This window comes from Oncorhynchus nerka, linkage group LG7 (genome assembly GCF_034236695.1).
Source record: "Oncorhynchus nerka isolate Pitt River linkage group LG7, Oner_Uvic_2.0, whole genome shotgun sequence".
NCBI lineage: Eukaryota > Metazoa > Chordata > Actinopteri > Salmoniformes > Salmonidae > Oncorhynchus > Oncorhynchus nerka.
In genome coordinates this window covers 58,717,649-58,738,138 of record NC_088402.1, presented here as the reverse complement: position 1 = coordinate 58,738,138, position 20,490 = coordinate 58,717,649, and the positions used below count along the sequence as shown (strand labels likewise).

Here is a 20,490-nt window from a genome sequence, read left to right as displayed (position 1 = left end):
TAAATACTTATTTCACTATAGTTGAATTGTGTATGTGTATAAATTCATTCTGCACAGAAACTTGTATACTTTATATAATTAAACCAGCCAAGAGAAAAGTACCTAAAGTTTGTGGAGAACGCTTAACACTAATACGCACGAGTAAACACATTTTGTCCTTATTGACTTACTGTGAACAGTAGGAATCGGTCTGTGTTTAGGTAATGCCGGTATGCATTGCTTACGATGGTGTTAAGTAGTCATTATTTCATTCAACTGGAAGGGGATTCATTCCACGGAGACAGGTGACAGAGTCGGGTCTGTTTGTTTGACACTTTATTTCATGGTGGTAGGAACACAAGACAAAGGTAATAAAGTTAGTAATGATCAGGTCATGCCACTCTTACTCAGTGCACTGCCCTTCAGGAGTGTCTCAATCAAACAGTAGTTTACAGAGGCCAGACGGAATCCACATGAAGACATAAATAAGGAACAGAAAATAGATTCAAACAGTAAATAGTATATTTTATGTAAAGCCAGAGGTCGACCATTTGTGCGTCCCTCTGAGGATTTGTATGAGAATTATTAATATAATTATTATGTATTAATTTACATGAAGATGATGAGGCTAGTATGCTGGCCAAAGTAAGAGCACAGAACAGTATGGACAATGACTTTGTCAACCTGTAGGCCGCTGACCTGTTTTAAGGCAATTCATAGATAGTTTTTACCACCCCGACATTAGATCGTGTCGTCTCACTCTTGAGCCTGCGCCACTTGTCTTCTGAGTGCCACTAACACAGGAACCCACTGCTCATGAACTACTACTGGAATAGGTCCAATTCAACAGTAATACAACATGTAAATACAGTGTTGTACACACACACACAGGGTTCCTGGTCTTGGAATGGACACTAGTCCTTGATTACACTCAAAAGCCATATACTTCGATGCTCCTCCCCTCCTCATTGACATAGGAACATCATTATTGTGTGTAGTGAACAGACAAGTCAGACTTATTTCCAGTGTATAGCACTAAAAACATAACCTCTACAGTTTTACACATTGCAAAATTTTCACTTACAAATTTCAGGGCTGTACAAAATGGCCGTTGTTGTATCGCGGGGGGGAAATAATGAAGAACTTAAACAAACTAATACAATACCACTGATACTCAACCTTGAACAAGCATTTGTTTTCTCTTATAATATTGCCAAGTATCTTATATATCAAAACAGAGTGGGTTTATGTCAGTCATTGCAGTTTAGTTTTTGCATTGCATTATGAGTTTTTGGATGTTACAGAATTCATCTCGACAATACAAACCCATGCATAAGTACGTTTATTAGTAATTGCGATTATGTTTGCTATTTTTTTCCTCATTTTGCTGCCAAATGTCCCAACTCATCACATTATCACTTTTCCAACAGCAAGAGATGGATCACTCTTAATGCAAGAGAAAGTATAACCCAGTCTTCATTCCAATTTGATCAAAAAATGGACTTTGAAGTTTGAAAGACTGAAGAATTTCATTGACTACTGAACATTCCATGACTGAGCATTTGAGGGTCCTATTGTCTCCTATGGTATGATACAGTATCTCGCTTCTTCCTCTTGGTCGGTTCTCTCTTCAGCCTGAGCTTATAGCACTCCCACCAGGCCAGTTGCGGTAACAACAACAACCTGTCCTTTTGAGCCAATCCAAGTCCAGCAAAACAAACTCCAATAGAAAAACAAGTGCTCAAAAAAGGACCCCACCAAAATTAAATAGTTATCCTAGCTCAGTGAAACCAGATAGTTGAACCGTTTTGTAAAACACAACGCGTGTTTGCGACAGGTAATCCACTTGGCCGGCAACACAGTGAAACCAAAACAAAACAAAATCAACACTGCAGAAACTGCATGCAACTAATGGTCATCCTGATTGTAAAATAGAAAGCACAATACATGAGATTCACAATTCTTGAGAAGAGAACCAATCTTACATATTCACAGTCTCAGGTATTTATATAGTCTATATTTATTACATTTATTTAATTCAATTATTATTACATTTCTTGATTGATGCATGTTGTGGAATGATGATATGTGTGTTGTCCTTGAATGCAGGGCACTTTGTTTTTGTTCAGCTCTGGGGGTTTGCGAATCATTTCAAAACTCAAGTCGTTGATTGAGAGGCAATGTAGAGCATTTGCGCTGTTTGAGGAGTTTGATTAAGCGGTTTAAGAAGTTCATTCTGAGCAGCCCTATTGGTTACAAGCAGATGGTTCTAGGAGACCATTGTCCTGTTCATTAGGCACAAAACGGAAGGAAACAGACACGCCCAATAAAACATGCCCGTTTTCATTTTCCGTCGCAAAATGTTTTAAAAACGTTTTGTAACAGTGTGCTCTAATGACAATGACCAAGGAAACAGCAGTGTGTCTCGACTGCATTTACCTCACAGGGGAATGTTTGTATGTATTTCTATAGGCTCTGTTGTGTGGTAGTGAATGATATGGCATCAAGACAAGGAAATAATAGAGAGCACCAATGTGATTCACCAGTGTTCAAGTAATGAGCGAGGGAGAGGTTTTGTTCATGTTTGTTTTAAAACAACACAATGAATACAGCTTACACTTGTCTCGCGACTTCACACAAAAGTACGCGTATATGTACGGTATGTACACCTGCGTTTCAGGGCGGGGATAATGAATGAACAGGAGGCGCAGAAAACAAAAAAAAAAATATATAAAAAAAAAAAATTAAAACAACGTATTCTTTTTATTTTCAATATAAAAAGCAATGAAAAGTATACAAAAATATAAAATAATTACAGCAGTAGACATGGCGTTTATGGAGGGAGTGATTTTAGCCAGGCTATTTTTTGGCCGTGGCGGCTGTGCCAGAGGTGGAACAGTGTAATATTTTGGGGCTGTTCAGGGCGTCCTCCACCAGGTGGAGCTCCACGCCGTCCACCGCGACATCCTTTACACAGCCCACAAATCCTGTGCTGTAGGCCTTAGGCAGTCTCCGGGCCACAGCCAACTCCTCTAAGCCACCTGTGAGAATAAGAAGGATGGGGGAGGGGAGAGATTTAGGACTCATGAAAAGAGACCCACAGTGTCTGAGGTGCACGGAGAGACACACACACACAGAGACACACACACACAGGTCACATCCCTTACATCTCTCTACAAGTGAACTTGTTTCATGCCACAAAGGGTAACTGACTGCTGTGTGATGTGAGGCTCTGTGATGTTGACACTGGCAGTAGATGAAGAGAGAAAGACACAAGTAGCTCTGGTGAACAGGGACATCAAGCAGGTGGTGCTCTCTGGAGGAGTGCTCTAGCACAATCACTGGAACTTACCTCACTTTCATTTTCAAGGGGAGTCGTCCGTCTGATAGGTCACCTGTATTCCTCTCTCTCGCTCATTCCCTCTTTCTACCTGCTCTCCTGCTCCTCGTTTAATCCGCCGCGCCGCGAGTTTGCCTCTCCATCGAGCTTTTTCCCACCTTCCCTCTCTTCTCTCTGTCCCCTCTAATCGGATTGCGTGCCTCTGAATCGGGGATCGACAGGGCTAATTTCATGCGAGTTACAGATGAATTAATGATGAGCGGTGAAAGAGGGGGATTTAAGAGAGCAGCCGCTTGATGTACGGCCTGCTGAAAGGATAATGTATTCTAGCCGCGGGGTGTGCTCAGCACCTGTTTGGAGCCACAGCAGTGCACTTGTGTGCTGTGTCATTAGCGTGTGCCTGTGTGTTTGTGTGTGTGTGTGTGTGTGAGTGAGTGAGTGAGAGAGATAGCTCTCCTCGCTCAAACATACACCTTCCCACCACACTGCACGACCACATGCATTTGAAAGTCATTTTTTCCCTATTTACTCAGAACGTTCCATCTAGACACAGCGGGTGCTCTCTCGGAAGCTCTCTCGGAAGCCATTTCTCTGAGCGAAGTTCAGGGCCAAATGGCACTCAAAAAAATAACGGGACGACTTTAGTCGTTTCACATTCCCGAGAGCGGAGAACCTTTGAGTTTAGTCAGACCGTTTAATATCACAAATCAACACCTGAATAGAGAGGGACAATCTGTGTCACATTTCAGACCAATTCTTTGCATGCCCAGTGAGCTCTCCGTCATCCATTGCATTCCTCATTTCTGCCACACTTTAACATGGCTACTCCATGTTCTATACACTGTCAGAGGAATGCTGGAAGTGCTCTGATAAGCATTTCCTCACTAAAAAAAACTACATTTTATTGTCTGACCTCTTTGATATATTCAGAACCAACCAAACCAGAGGAGTGTGCCTGTGTTTCTGTCTGTCTGCGTGTGTAAACCCAACACGCAAGCTCGTTAGTGGACCTACCCAACCAGAGGGCTCCGTCTGTGTCCAGCTGAGTGGCTGCCAGGGGCGATGACCCTGTGACCGCTGCCTCGTTGCCCACCTGGAGAGAGCCGTCCCTAAGTGCTCTAAGAGAGGGGGAGGAAGATAGAGGTGGGAGATGGAGAAAGAGAGGTAGAGGGAGAGGAGTGAGAGAGAAGGGGGAGGTAGAGCGAGAGAGGGGATAGATATAGGCAGGGGGAGAGAAACAGGAGATGGGGGAGAACATTTGTTTACAGCCTGTCAGCTACATCATTTTAAATTCCACTTCAACTGGCATGTAGCAGACATCAAGACTTCAATGAGAGTAATCAAGTCTTCACTGCTCTGATGATTGTGTGCTTAGCAGTTGATTGAGGGAATGGGAGAGAGAAAATGCATCCCAAATGGCACCCTATTCCTTATAAAAGTTTTGACCAGAAAAGTAGTGTACTTTATAGTGAATAGGGTGCCATTTCAGACACAGACAGTCACTTAGCAGTCTGTCAATTACAGAGACCAACTTCCATGGATTCAAAGGAATCAAATCTCCACTATGTGGTAAGTAAGCAGTTACGTCATGGGACGACGCGGGTAGGTAGCACTCAGTGTGTTTCGAGCAGAAGAGATGTCAGACAAAGTAATAACATTCATAACACATGACCTCAGACTTAAAGGAAAAATTCAAATTTGGGACGGTATTAACAGTGGACTAATGAAAATGTAAAAATATATATATTTTGAGAGGATTTTTCTTTTAAATGCTGTGGCATAAAAGCTAACCAAAAGCTAGCTTGTTGGTTTGCTTACAAGCAGACTGAAATTGAAGGCGAATATGAAAACCATACACTCTGTATGCTGTGTATGGTTTGTAACACTCTGTAACATTTCAAACTTTGTTCCACTCTTTGGTCATTTTCTATAACTCAATCATTACTAACATGAATATTCATTTAGGGGTGAACCATAGAAATGACGCTTAAGTCAAATGTTAACTTTTCAAGTCAAGTGTGGATTTGACACTAATACAACATTTTACCAATACAGGCTATCCTACACTTCAACAACAACGTTTATGAGTAAACCACGCGGTCATGTTCGACACCGTCTTACCTGCTGGCCTTGATGTGGATCCAGCGGTTGGTGTTGACGCGGACCGTCGAGCGCAGCACCACAGGCTTGGAGCCCAGGTCGTAGGTCATCTGCACACGGCCGTCCACCACCGCCAGGGCGATGTAGTCAGATCGCTCCACGCCCTTACCACTCCACAGCACCAGGCCCTGAGTGGCCTCGGTCTTAATGCTCAGTTCAAACTTGTTCACCAGCAGGGCTTTCTCACTGCGGGGGAGGGGGAGGACAGTTACAATTACTTATGTTAGTGAAGTGAAGAGGACGTTAGGTGATCGTGACATTTGCACGTTTGCATACTGGCTGAGGTGACTCAGGGTTGATAGTGACAGGGTGCATCCAAAATGATAGTGGCCGGTGATGGCTCTGTCCTGAAACACTACTGGCATCCTAATTCCTTGTCTTGATTCCTTCATGACTATTGATCTGAAAGCACTTGCCATGGTGGGAAACCTCTAAGGTTCCTTTAACCTGCCGCTGCCTTCGGGCAGAGGAGACGATGACAGTGAAAGGAAGATTAGGTAAAGACTATATTGGATCAGCTATGATGTTTTCCCTTCACCCTGGGTATTTCCAGCTCTCTTTCCCCCCCCCTCTCTCTCTCTCCTGGGCTAACTGTGCAGTAGCTCTCCTCTCTACTTCCTGTGAGGTGGTGGTTGTTGTGGGGAGGGGGGGGGGCAGGATGCAGGGGGGTTTGGAGCTAGCTGTCTGAAGTGCTGTTTGATCATAGTCTCTGGACTGCCAGTGCTACGGGGGAGTCAGGGAGCTGGGGACAGGGGTGGAGACCTGGGGACATCCTGGCTTGTCCTATGGAGGAGTGCTCTGTGTCACTGTCACAGCTGTGTCTGCTCTGGGAGAGTGGGGCCGCTGCTCAATGCCTGACTGGAGCTGGGGTGGTTTGCACACACACACACGTTCATGCACTCGCACACACACACAGGAACACATTCATGCACGCGTGCCCACACACACACACACACACACACACACACACACACACACAGCTCCATTTGGTACAGACCTCAAAACACAAACACTCCTGAAGGGATGCTATTTTTAAAAATAGCTCCTTTGTTCTCCACTGTTCCCCCTGTGTGTGTGTGTGTGTCACCAATCGGTATCGCTGTAATGTATTGTGATGCCGACTAGGCTCAACTACTTTCACAGTTTTCAAAAGGATCTTAAACAAAAAACGGAGACAAACACAGGCAAAGCACACAGAGGAGAGAGAGCACACAACACAGAACAGAATGACACGGGAACACAAGACACAGATCACACGAGACAGACATGACACGTACACGAAACGAGTCAGCACAGCAAACAGACAGAGGCTCATGGGAGCACAGGGGGTTATACACAGGACATGAGGAGAGGTAAAGAGAAAATGACAGCAGACTACGCCTAAATCGATCCACTTTAAATAAAGTTGGATTTGATTCTGTCATCAGGCATAAAACGAGGCTACTGCCAATGAGCTAACAGGAGTGAAGAGATTGGACTGATTGTTTAATTCATGTTTCTAATTTGGTTTCTGCTCAGGTATGGCCAACAGGGGTTTGACACATGTACAGTATTCGACCCAGCAGAGAGGAAGGAGTGCAAAGTAGAATTGGATGCGTCTCTTAATACACCGCAACCACATTTGGGTTTAAGACTTCCAAGGGAAACCGTTCCATTCTAAAAAAACAATTCACTGAAGCACAAACAAAACAGAGTGACTAATGAATGAATGGTCATAGAAACCCACTGGACACAAACGGTCAGTAGAAAAAAACGCATACAATATTTGGACTCCTTTCCCTAGGTCTAACCCTCACAGTACCCAGGGGCCCCAAATAAATCATAAGCTGTGTCCGAAATGGCACCCTATTCCCTATATAGTGCACTACTTTTGAACAGAGCCCTATATGGACCGTGGTCAAAAGTAGTGCACTATAAAGGGCGGCAGGTAGCCTAGTGGTTAGAGCGTTGGACCAGTAACCGAAAGGATGCGAATCCCTGAGCTGACAAGGTAAAAAATCTGTCATTCTGCCCCTGAACAAGGCAGTTAACCCACTGTTCCTAGGCCGTCATTGTAAAGAATTTGTTTTTAACTGACTTGCCTAGTTAAATAAAATAAAGGAAATAATTTCTGGCAAAGCCATAGTGTTACACATCAAACTTCTATGGCAATAGCCTAGGGACAAGGTTCAATAAAACCTCAGCAGGATGGATTGTCAGGAATAATAAGGCCACGGTCATCAAAATAAGGATATACTATACTAGACTTATTATGCGTTGGACCCTGCAGGGACAAAGTTTGAAATTAATTAAGGATAGCATGTGAAACAAGGCAGGTATTTTAAATGCTATCAAGGTGGTTTATTTACTGGATTAATAATGCGTATTTTATTCCTCATTGATTGAAGTAAATAAAAATAAAAGGGCTCAGAATGCTATGCACCCCATCGCCTCTAGATGGCAGTAGTAAATAGAGCATTGCTAGGCTTCTACGGAGAACATTGCATAGTGAGGCTTGATGCTGTTTTGGCTGCTAGTGCTGTAGATTATTGGTACCACTGAGCTACTCTGTCTTAATAGACCCTGGGTGCCATTGCAACAGCTAATGGGGATCCAGAATAACAAATAAATAAGTGGGGCCATAGAATACAGTCTCTATAAGTGGCCCAGTTTATAGAGTAGCGTGGCCCTCCAATGCTTTCTCTATGGGGCGCAGTGTACAGATTAGTGTGGCCCTTTAACACTTCTCTCTATGGGGGCCCAGAGTATTGAATAGTGTGGCTCTCCAATACTGTTTCTATGGGTAATTCTCCACTACTGTTTACTTGGGCTGTGAGAGGTTAGGTTGCAACCTGCGGGTGGTTGTGTCAGGTGGGTGGGGATGGATGGGGAGGCAGCATGCTAGCGGTTGGTTGGACAGCGCTGGTTACAGGCTCCAGGCTGCAGGGGACACTCACCTTTGCTCTGACGGGTTCTCCAGTGACTCTGGACTTTAAGGGAGCAGGGGAGAGAATGTAAGGGCATGCGATAAGCGCAAGAAAGGGGGGCGGGAAGAGGACCCACGAGGACCCTTACAGGGTGACGCATTGTCACCCCAGCATAGAGTGGAGCTTCGTAGACAAGGAGACGTGGCGAACTGAGCAAGTTATTTGCTCGAGAGCTGGGAAAGCAGGACCATACTAGCATACTGCTTAAAATGCATGCCCAATGCATTACTACATTCCAAGTAATATGGTAGTATGGATATACTACGAAGTACTAGGAGCTTTACTGTGATCAGAGATACAGTACTGCAGATCCATTGCGATCACGGTTCAGAAGCAACAGCAACATAATGAGGTCCTCAGAGGAGGATGACCACCACTCAGACTCCAAGTCAAGACCAAGACGTGTCTTAAGGGGAGAGTTGGGCAACAATGTAATGATTTTTAAAATCATTTGGCTGCAAAACCAATTTCCCCTTAGGGATAATAAAATTTTCCACTACTACTACTATTACTGAATCCGATGACAGTGTCGTGTGTGTATGTGTGTGTGTGTGTGTGTGTAGCCTTCTTGAGTGAAGGAAGCACCAAATTAGAAACATTGGGTAATCAACAAAAATGGGGTCAAATATCGTATTACCAGAGAGGAGCCCTATATCATTGGTTGCTCCAATAATGATGCGTGAGAGAATCGACCCAAGGTTTCAAAAGAGGAGGCATCAGCCAATGAAGACTGATCTTGGCTGCTGTAAATAGTAACAGCAACATTAGCCCAGGGTGACAGTGGTGGTCTGTGTGTTGTAATCACGTTGTAATAACGTTCCTCTGAGGAATTCATTCATTCATTTGTTAATTCACTCATTAATCCCTGTTCCAACACCAGATAATGTTGAATCGATGCCACTCGCTCGGAGAGAGTGTGCCGGCAAGCTCTGGTTTGGCCTAGATTGGCCGCTAATTGCACCCTTCACCCTTACAGGAAGTGACAACTAAATAAAGCTCTGGCCAGTCCAGCTGGAAGGACCATGATCATCGCCCTAACGGATATCGATGCCCTCTCGGCCTCAATTTGAGGTCTTTCTTTTAAATCATTTTTCAAAGAGGAAATAACTCTTTGATTAACACGTCAGTCGTCCTTCTCCGCCGCCGCCGACTCGATAATTATTCCTAATTGCAGTTGGAAATTGGATTAAGCGGAAATGACAGGGGCTTGAATCTGTATATCGAATTATCTGGTGAATCTGCTTGACATAAATCAACCTAAATCCAACTTCCCTGCTTTCTGTTGTTCTTTCAGGAGGTTACTTACCAAGCTAAGAACAGCGAAGAGGAAACTAATAACAAACTCAAATCAAATTGTTAGCCAAGAGGAGTCAGTTAAATAATCGATGCGGCACTCGCAGCAAAACTGAGGAAGGGGAAACATTTTCGTCCATAATCTTGCAGTTAAGAAGGGGTCTCATTCATTTCAACATGACAGTTAATACCATCCAATATAAGGTGCGTGGATACATTTCTGGTCGTGGCGAATGTAGTTACAACCATGCATACAGTATAGCACCTGCTTTCTGTGGATTCATGCAGTCATGCGTTCATTTAGACTGGAGTGTGATGAGGAATTTGGAATGAGAAAAAAATATCTAATCCAATCATGGGCATGGAGTTTGAAGGTAAAATCCTGTAGGCCTATTTAAATATAATACACATGATAGCTATCTGCATAGAGGCAGGTGATGAAGATGACATAGACGGAACATAAAGATATCATCTGTTCTTTGTGTTAACTATCGTAATGTATTAGTCTGGCTTTGTATTAGTTAGGTTAGTCTGGCTATGTATTAGTTAGGTTAGTCTGGCTTTGACTAAACCTGGGAATGTTGGGGACTCATTTGAGCGTACTTACTCCGGAATCTCATTGGTCAGTTGGCTTGAGTGCAGCAGATGGACAGACAAGGAACACTCATATGAGACGGACAGACAAGAGACAGAAGAAGACAGACGGACAGCTGGACGGCAGCACAGACATCTGACAGCCTTAACGAGGACAACAGACAGAGGATAAAGACAGATCTTAAAATTCTCTCTCACGATGCGCCCTGTGTGCGCGCTCATAAGACCACAAATTAACTGTCGGTTTCTCCCATTTTCACACCTTGGAATGTTGTGCGAACACTTGTGAAGGATCTGGATGGGCAGCCTTATGTTCCATGTCTTTTCAGGTTCATCATCACAAACATTTCATGCGTGCCAACCTGCAGGCGGGTGTGCCAGCATGGAAGACGTGGAAGGATGGTAGAGGACCAAATGTATAAGTGGCCGCCTGGAAGGCAGGAAACGTTTTTCTCTTCCACACCCAGTATAGAAACCATTTACACCTACAGCATCCGGCTATTCCTGTTATAGCTGGTGTGTGTTTAAAAATTGCCACAGACACTTTAGGACTGCTAATTTGAAGGACACAGTCACACATACTGTAAGTCTAAAAGAAGATTCAATTGAACCCCATTTTAACAAAAGCCTATGATGATGCCATGCTGGTATAGTATGGCATGGTGTGTGTGTGTATATAAGTGTGTGTCGGCTCAGTCCGCCTCGGCGCACAGAGAGCGAGGGGGGTGCTCGGGGCAATGCCGTAATTGTTCGCCGTGCCGCTAATTACCGAAATTCAGTCAAAACCAGAGACAGTGCAGGGGAAGTGGTTGAACTATTAGCTAACGCCCGGTTCACTACGAAGCCTCTAATGGGCCTGGAATAATCAACCCTGTCACCACCACTTACTGCAGTGGAATATGAATGTGGAGGCCATTAGCCATTTCGCAACTTCCGGTTAGTGTTAACATCGGAGGCAATTTCGCTCAACCCAATTAGCACTAGCATCGGAGGCCATTAGCATTAGAATTGATGGACAAGATGGCCTCTACTTTACCTCTTGGTGACGGCGTTGTGGTACTCAATGAATGTCCGGCCGTCAAAGGCGATGGACTCCGTTTCCCCGGCGGACTTCTCGAAGATGGCTGCGAGGAAGTGGACAAGGAGGAAGACGAACATTGAACATGTATCAATAGGAAAACATGGCTCCTTTAAGTGGAGTCAGGCAATGGATGGTGATCTGGGATGAGCGTTCATGCGCTTATGGTTTGAAGGGACAGTAGGGCATACGGCCAAGGTTAATGGGAATGGTGAAGTGTATGTGTGTGTAGTATGCACGTGTGTGTGTAGCATGTATGTCTGTCTGTGTGCGTAGGTGTGAAAATGATAAAACAGAGGGGTAACTCTAACCTTCAAGAGGGGGACACTAAGACTAGCATGACATCGATATTACTGACAACAACGTTGCATTGAGTTCAGGATCGTTGTTCGCTTACTGTTCTGACAGTGTGTGCCTGTGAAGCCGAGGAGGCACACACACTCATAGCTCTCCAGCAGGGGGTTGCAGCGACCCCCGTTGTGGCAGGGCTCACGGCTGCAGGGGTGGCCCTCGAACATGGCCACGTCACTGGAGTGCAGCGCGTTCTCCTGCCGGAGGATGGGCGTGCCCATCAGGGTGATCTGACCAGGGAGAATAGAGAGGGAAGGGACTTAGACCTGTCATAGTGCACTGTGTAGCCTTGATTTACCTCAGGTCCCAGGTCTGAATCAGTCCTTGATTAGAAGGAAACAGTGAAAAGCAGCAGGGCCATGGCCCTCGAGGACTGTAATTAAATAGCCATGACAAGCCGATGCAGCATACATACTGCATACAACACATTACACATTTCAACTCCCCTCGTCTCAAACTCGAGACACATGAATAACGACTTTACTTTACAAGTCACTTACTAATTAATTCAGCAAATAACTGCTAAAACATACTTTTAGACTGAGCTTTGATTAACTTGGTGCTTTCAACTGAAAGTTTTCTAAGAGAAAGAGCTAATGACACGTTGACGCTAGCTAGCATTAAGTAACATCCTGCCTTTGTTGGAAGGCCATTTTTGGCACTCAAAGACGAGCATTTTGCTGCGGAGGAGAACAAACAAGCTGGAAAGTTGTCAGGGAAAAGATCTGAGCTGAGAAACATGGAGGGACATCAAATGTGTTATATTCTATTATTAGTACAGTAAGCCAAAAGAAAAGGAGCCACCGTCAGCACTGATAAACTAGCTGACCTTTGACCTTACAATGGTCACTGTAAAGGTCTGCCATCAAGTGTAGGCAGCTGATGTTCTTGTCCATCACTAAATTGTATCCATGTATAAGGTAGATTCAAAATTGTGTCACAGTTAAATGATGTCAAATACCTATTTTCAATTTTCAAAAATGTAATCGATAGTTGTTGATCATTTACAGAATTGATAGAAACCTTTGCCAAACCTTCTGAACAGGGTGTGTGGCTAAACATATCTGCTGAGGATTGTGTGTGGGGGCAGGACACCCACCTTCTGAATGGTCCCCTTGAAGCCATCTTTGAGCGAGGCGGCCCTTGCTAGCCGGCTGAAATCAGGAGCACCACCCACAAACAGAGACTCCTTCAGGTTGAGAGCGGTGTGTTGGTTCTGGAGAGAGACAATGGGTTAGAACCCTATATAACAGGGTCTAGAAATCTTCTAGAACCCTAACAGAGACCAAAACTCTAATAATAGGCACTAGAACCCTATAGCAGGTACAATGGAGGCTGCTGAGGGGAGGACGGCTCATAATAATGGCTGGAATGGAGCGAATGGAATGGTATCAAACACATGTGTTTGATGTTGTTGATACCTTTCCACCTATTCTGCTCCAGCCATTGCCACGTGCCCGTCCTCCCCAATTAAGGTGCCACCAACCTCCTGTGAACAGGGACTAGAAAGACACCTGACCAACACAAATGAGACCCGTTTTCTGTTTTTTTGTTTAGCCTTAGCACGAGACTAATAACAGTGAAAAAGATGTCTCCTTTTAAAGATATATCTACATAGTGCAAGGCTATAAAGTGCACTTCTTGTTTTCATCCTCTCCTCCTAATCAGGGAATGACTCAGACATGGGACACCAGGCAGGTCAGTGCAATTAACTACCAGGTAGAAACTAAAACCAGAAGTGATTCGGCCCTTCAGGACCGAAACTAAACAGCCTTGATATAGTGCAGGGCAATTCGCTATAACTAGACTACTTCCTTTTCCACATCAATAAACTTGATATATTACGAAACATAATTGATTTATGCACCACTCTCCGAACAGTCAATTATTCGTTATCTAGTACAAAACACAAGAAAAGGGCTACAAAGAGAGTCGCCTGGTGCGGCTGGAGAGACGGCATGGAAAGTTAAAAAAAAAAAATGAAAGTCTCTCTAATGAATGGCTGATTATACCGGCGACCTTTCCGGCACCGAGCGAGCCGCGGCCTTTAATTGGCCGTTCATTTGCGCAGCAGACGATCATGAAATCAGGCCCTTGCTCCATCCAGAAAGGTGCAGGAGAGCTGCCTCCAATTACGACAGCATTCCTTCTGCGCAGGACGTACAGGCCCACTCTTAGGGAGGAATTACGGATCTTTATGTTTATGTAGGGCAGTAATTGCCAGAGGGAAAAGCCGAGGTAATTGGTGGAAAAATAATGAAAGTGGCCAAGTAAACATGGGTTATGTGTGAAGAGAGCTGGCATGGGGTCCTGCTTTTATTTGAGATGGGAGCTGGAGGGTGGAAGGTATAGGCCAGTGGGGCTTTGCTGTGTGGTGCGCCTGGAGTGAGCTCTGACAAAAAGGAAGACCCGGGCCAAGACCTCCAGCCCAGTCGAGTGGGTCACCTGTGGCTGCCTGGGGATAACAAAGTGCCGAAATGGGCCCGGTTTCCTATAATCCCTAACTCTAGCTAAAGGGGATGCACAAGTGAAGAGTAACAGTTGGGATCAACTCTATTTTGATTCAGGATTAAAGTTGACATGCGATTATCCCCGTTATAATGTAAACAACTTGAAGCATTTTAAAAATGGATATATAAATCCAAACCATGAATATTGAGTTTTATAATAATATATAATAAACATGGTTTCTTATCCATTTGAATGGTCATATTGGATTCTGAATAGGAGTGAATTGGACGCTGCTAACAGGCCAGTGTAATAGAATGGACGTTGTCAGTGCTGTCGTGTGCGGTTATGAGTGAACGAGTGAGTGAGTGAGTGAGTGATCGAGTGACTTTATGATATGGAGAGTTTTGTTTCTCTTTCACAAAAGAAAGTAGATGACAAAAGAACAGCCCGGCTTGGCTTGGCACCCCACTCTCTCTTTACTTTATTCTCGCTCCTCTTCTCGCTCTCGGCTGCTACACGGCGCAGGAGAGAAATCCCCGCCCACGAGAGACTAATGAACACGTTTCATTGTTGCGAGGAACAATGGCGGTCAGAAAGATAACCGACTCCCCTCCTCCCTCCCTCCGCCTACGCAGCAGATGGACTGAGGTGAAAGCCAAACCGAGTTCTTTAACAAATGTCTCTACTTCGGTACTGTGTATGAAATGGTAGCACTAAATACAGACCCTTTTCCCCTGTCAGTTCTATCGTCTAATAACTGTCGTATGGTGGCGCATGGGAATGAGAAGTGGCAAAATGAAATTGAGGCTGAAAGTGGAGAAATGAAATATGTCTAAGGTGGATGGGACTTATTACCTTCCGTGATTTCTTAGTTTCCAGACAGCACACAGTAAGAGAAAAGGAGGGAAAAAAGGTTATCAGAAGAGAGAGCGAACAACGGATGTCGGTGTGCGGAGAGTCATGCAACACACACACACAAATCGAACCAACATAAAACCACACAACACAAACTGCGAAGCCCGAAGGTCAGAAGGCTGCCAGGCAAAATAAATGAAAAAGAGAAATTGACCTTAATAAGGAAGTTGCAGCTGGATCTAGAACCACTGTGGCTCAGACAGAATTCAGATCCACCATATAGCCACTGCAGACAGTGTTTTGTCTGTTTGTGTGAGAAAGCATGCATGGATTTGTGGAAAAAAATGTTCTGTTGAAAGATATCCTGCAATACTGAAACTACCATCCCAGGTATAATTACTTTTCGTAAGATATCTATATCAAAGACGCTCTCTGAGTGCAGCGGGACACCCTGGCTCCCCTCGTCATTGTAAACGCAGGAGTAGGAGAGAATTAGCTGCCAGCTAAATCCTGCATGGAGCCTCTTCGCATTGAGCTCCTCCATCACCAACCTTCGCTCACCCCCCCCCCCCTCTCTCTCTCTTTTCCCTTCTCCCTGTTCTACTCTTTTAATATGATTTTCTGCCCATGTTGCTGGAGTGAAACATAATTACCATACAAAGAACAGGAAGAAAAAAAGAAGAGAGCGAAAAGGAGACAGCAGAGCATCTTGCATGAGGCGACTTTGGAGTTGACATGCGTGCGGGTGTACATGTTTCTAATCACAAATTACACTGTTTAATATAATTGGATGACTTGCGGACACATCCAGCTATTAGATTTCTCTCACTTAGGCCCATGTATCTGGTTTATTGCTTGGGTATCATTATTTCTTTTCTCCATCTTTCCCATCTATATACAGCATCTCCAAAGAACGCTATTGAAGGTCTTTGCTTCACTCGGAGCTCAAAGGTATCAGTTAAGTCATACTAATGGGTGTATACCACTCGGGCCATAGAGGTTATGTTTCGTGAATGCAACAAATAGGAACAAGATTGTACTACTGTTTAGACATTTCAGCAGAGTCGAATATGGCAGATAAAAAGGATTTCAAAAAAAAAGAAAAAAAAGGGAGTAATTTCCAGATAAGAGACAACCTGTCAAACGTGCCCTCTACGTCTCGAGCAAACTATTTCTCACCTCGACGAGCTGTCAGAAGACAGTGGAATGTGTTTTCAAACACAACCCCGGTAGTGTGTATGCCCGTTCTCAACTAGGGAAATGTTTTTGCCGAGTCCGCTCTGGTGTATCATCAACAGTGAACTCTGGGAGTATACAGTGCATTAAGTTGAACGCATCCTTTGATAAGGGCATATCACAGGAGGCTGACGAGGGGAGGACGGCTCATAACAATGGCTGCAATGGAGCAAATGGAATGGCATCAAACAGAGGAATGGTTTCCATGAATTTGATGTATTTGATACCATTCCACTAATTCCACTCCAGCCATTACCACGGACGGGCCCATCCTCCCCAGTAGCGCAGGCTAAGCACAAGCAAAGGCTGCATATAGCCTTGTATGATAGCATACTCATAGCCGGTTTGCCTTGCATGCTAATAGCTAGGCTAATCATAAAGACGTCTGATAAGCCTAGCATGCTAACTCTCTCTGTCTGTCTCACCGGCGACTCTCCTCTGACTGGGTCCTTTCCGTTGATGTTAATCTCTCCCTTTCGATTGGCCCGCTCCAGGTTCACTGTGTTCCACACGCCCATCTTGATCTTATCTTTACTCCTGCATGAGAGGAACACACACAAACGAGTCAAGAGGTTAGGGACGTCTCAAAACAACACACACAAGTACAATCTAAAATCAAAAGAGACCAAAATAACCCGGCTAACAAGGAGTCCAGACTATGTTCTACAGTCAGTATGGGGTTCAAAAGTCATTATAGGGTTCTGGACTAGAGTTGCAGCGGGTTTCTTTACTAGTCACTATGGGGTTCTAAACTAGAGTAACCATGGGGCTCTAGATTAGTCGCTATGCAATTTTAAACTGGAGTACTATGGGATTCTAGATGAGAGTCACTATGGGGTTCTAGAGTAAAATCACTGTGGGGTTCTAGACTAGAGTCACTATGGGGTTCGAGTGCGGTGCCCACCTGATGACAGCGGGGCCCTTGCCCAGGTCATAGCGGAACTCCAGGATGCCGTCGTTGAGGGAGAGGGAGATGAAGTCACCTTTGCCGTCCGTCTTCTGGCCGCTGTAGAAGATCATGCCGTTGGAGTCATTGGCCATGAGCACCACTGTCATGCTGACCTTTTGGCTGCAGACAAAACACAAACAACAATGGTAAACAACCAGGCAAAGACAAAACACAAACATCACGAGTAAACAAACGCCAGGCAAAAGACAAATGGAAAGCAAATACCGGCACTGAACGGAGGACAGACTTGGTATTAGCTACTGGTCTACAGAGCTTGTCTGTCTTTCAGTTGTTCTGTCTATCTGACCTTTTCATAATGTGACACGACCGTGCCTTCAGAAAGTATTCACACCCCTTCTTCGTCTTCCACATTTTGTTGTGTTACAGCTTGAATTCAAAACGGATTATAAAAAAAATATATAATAATCTTACCCATCTACACAGAATACCCCATAATGGCAAAGTGAAAACTTGTTTTTAGACATTTCTGCAAATGTATTGAAAATGAAATACCGAAAAATCTCATTTACATAAGTATTCACACTCAAGTTAATCAAATCAAATCAAATTTTATTTGTCACATACACATGGTTAGCAGATGTTAATGCGAGTGTAGCGAAATGCTTGTGCTTCTAGTTCCGACAATGCAGTGATAACCAACAAGTAATCTAACTAACAATTCCAAAACTACTGTCTTATACACAGTGTAAGGGGATAAGGAATATGTACATAAGGATATATGAATGAGTGATGGTACAGAGCAGCATACATGTTAGAATCAGCTTTGGCATCGATTAAAACTGTGAGTCTTTTGTGGTAAGTCTCTAAGAGCTTTGAACATCCTAGATTGTACAATATTTGCCTATTATTATTTAAGTATTTGTGCTCTGTCAAATTGGTTGTTGATCATTGCTTGACAACCATTTTCAATTCTTGACAGATTTTCAAGCAGACTTCAGGCAAAACTGTAACTCGGCCACTCAGGAACATTCCCTGTCCTCTTGGTAAGCAACTCCAGTGTAGATTTGGTCTTGTTTTAGGTTATTTTCCTGCTGAAAGGTGAATTCATCTCCCAGTGTCTGGCGGAAAGCAGAAACCAGGTTTTCCTCTAGGATTTTGCCTGTGCTTAGCTCCATTCCGTTTCTTTTATATCCTGAAAAACTCCCCAGTCCTTAACGATTACAAGCATACTCATAACATGATGCAGCCACCACTATTATTGAAAATATGGAGAGTGGTACTCAGTAATGTGTTGTATTGGATTTGCCCCAAACATAACACTTTGTATTCTGGACAAAACTTTTTATTTTGCAGTTTTACTTTAGTACTTTGTTGCAAAGGGGATGTATGTTTTGGAATATTTGTATTCTGTACAGTCTTCCTTCTTTTCCCTCTGTCAATCAGGTAAGTATTACGGAGTAACTACAATGTTGTTGATCCATCCTCTGTTTTCTCCTATCACAGCCATTGTAAACTCTGTAACTCTTTTAAAGACACCATTTCCTTCCTTTATGTCAACTGAGTTAAGGACGCCTGTATCTTTGTAGTGACTGGATGTATTGATACATCATCCAAAGTGTAATTAATAACTTCACCATGCTCAAAGGGATATTCAATGCCTGCTTTTTTTTAGCCATCTACCAGGTGCCCTTCTTGCGAGGCATTGGGAAACCATCCTGGTCTTTGTGGTTGAATCTGTGTTTGAAATTCACTGCTCGGCTGACGGACCTCAGATAATTGTATGTGTGTGGTATAGAGACGAGGTAATCCTTCAAAAATCATATTAAACACTATTATTGCACAAAGAGTGAGTCCATTCATCTTATTGTGTGACTTGTTAAGACATTTTTTACTCCTAAACTTATTGCCATGGACTCCAGCCACCCTAGTCATAGACTGTTCTCTCTGCTACCGCACGGCAAGCGGTATCGGAGCGCCAAGTCTAGGACAAAAAGGCTTCTTAACAGCTTCTACCCCCAAGCCATAAGACTCTTGAACAGTTAATCAAATAGCTACCCGGACTATTTGCATTGTCCCCACCCCTCATTTTGACGCTGCTGCTACTCTCTGTTTATTATCCATGCATAGTCACTTAACTTCTACCTACATGTCCAGTTGAAGTCGGAGGTTTACATACACTTAGGTTGGCGTCATTAAAACTCGTTTTTCAAACACTCCACAAATTTCTTGTTACAAACTATAGTTTTGGCAAGTCGGTTAGGACATCTACTTTGTGCATGACACAAGTCATTTTTCCAACAATTGTTGACAGATAGATTATTTCACTGTATCACAATTCCAGTGGGTCAGAAATGTACATAGGCTAAGTTGACTGTGCCTTTAAATAGCTTGGAAAATTCCAGAAAATGATGTCATGGCTTTAGAAGCTTCTGATAGGCTAATTGACATCATTTGAGTCAATTGGAGGTGTACCTGTGGATGTATTTCAAGGCCTACCTTCAAACTCAGTGCCTCTTTGCTTGACATCATGGGGAAAAAAAAATCAGCCAAGACCTCAAAAAACATTGTAGACCTCCACAAGTCTAGTTCATCCTTGGGAGCAATTTCCAAATACCTGAAAGTACCACGTTCATCTGTACAAAGAATAGTACGCAAGTATAAACACCATGGGACCACACAGCCATCATCCCACTCAGGAAGGAGACTTGTTCTGTCTCCTAGAGATGAACATACTTTGGTGCGAAAAGTGCAACTCAATCCCAGAACAACAGCAAAGGACCTTGTGAAGATGCTGGAGGAAACAGGTTCAAAAGTATTTATATCCACAGTAAAACGAGTCCTATATCGACATAACCTGGAAGGCCGCTCAGCAAGGAAGAAGCCACTGCTCCAAAACCGCCTTAAAAAAGCCAGACTATGGTTTGCAACTGCACATGGGGACAAACATCGTACTTCTTGGAGAAATGTCCTCTGGTCTGATGAAACAAAAATAGAACTGTTTGGTCACAATGACCATCGTTATGGGGAGGGGCTTGCAAGCTGAAGAACACCATCCCAACCGTGAAGCACAGGGGAGGCAGCATCATGTTGTGGGGGTGCTTTGATTCTAGTACACTTCATAAAATAGATGGCATCATGAGGTAGGACAATTATGTGGATAGATTGAAGCAACATCTCAAGACATCAGTTAAAGCTTGGTCCCAAATGGGTCTTCCAAATGGACATTGACCCCAAGCATACTTCCAAAGTTGTGGCAAAATGGCTTAAGGACAACAAT

General features: G+C 43.9%; 1 protein-coding gene across 1 annotated transcript in view; it reads right to left on the bottom strand.

Moving 5' to 3' along the window:
- Positions 1 to 298: 298 nt before the first annotated feature.
- Positions 299 to 20,490, bottom strand: part of LOC115132061 (agrin) — a 291,320-nt gene continuing 271,128 nt past the window's right edge. Inside the window, 8 exon segments of the mRNA XM_029664281.2 lie at positions 299 to 3,020; positions 4,334 to 4,437; positions 5,441 to 5,665; positions 11,369 to 11,456; positions 11,808 to 11,991; positions 12,861 to 12,977; positions 16,729 to 16,840; positions 17,208 to 17,372. Of these exon segments, the coding sequence (XP_029520141.2) occupies positions 2,839 to 3,020; positions 4,334 to 4,437; positions 5,441 to 5,665; positions 11,369 to 11,456; positions 11,808 to 11,991; positions 12,861 to 12,977; positions 16,729 to 16,840; positions 17,208 to 17,372 (1,177 nt within the window). The 3' untranslated portion in view covers positions 299 to 2,838.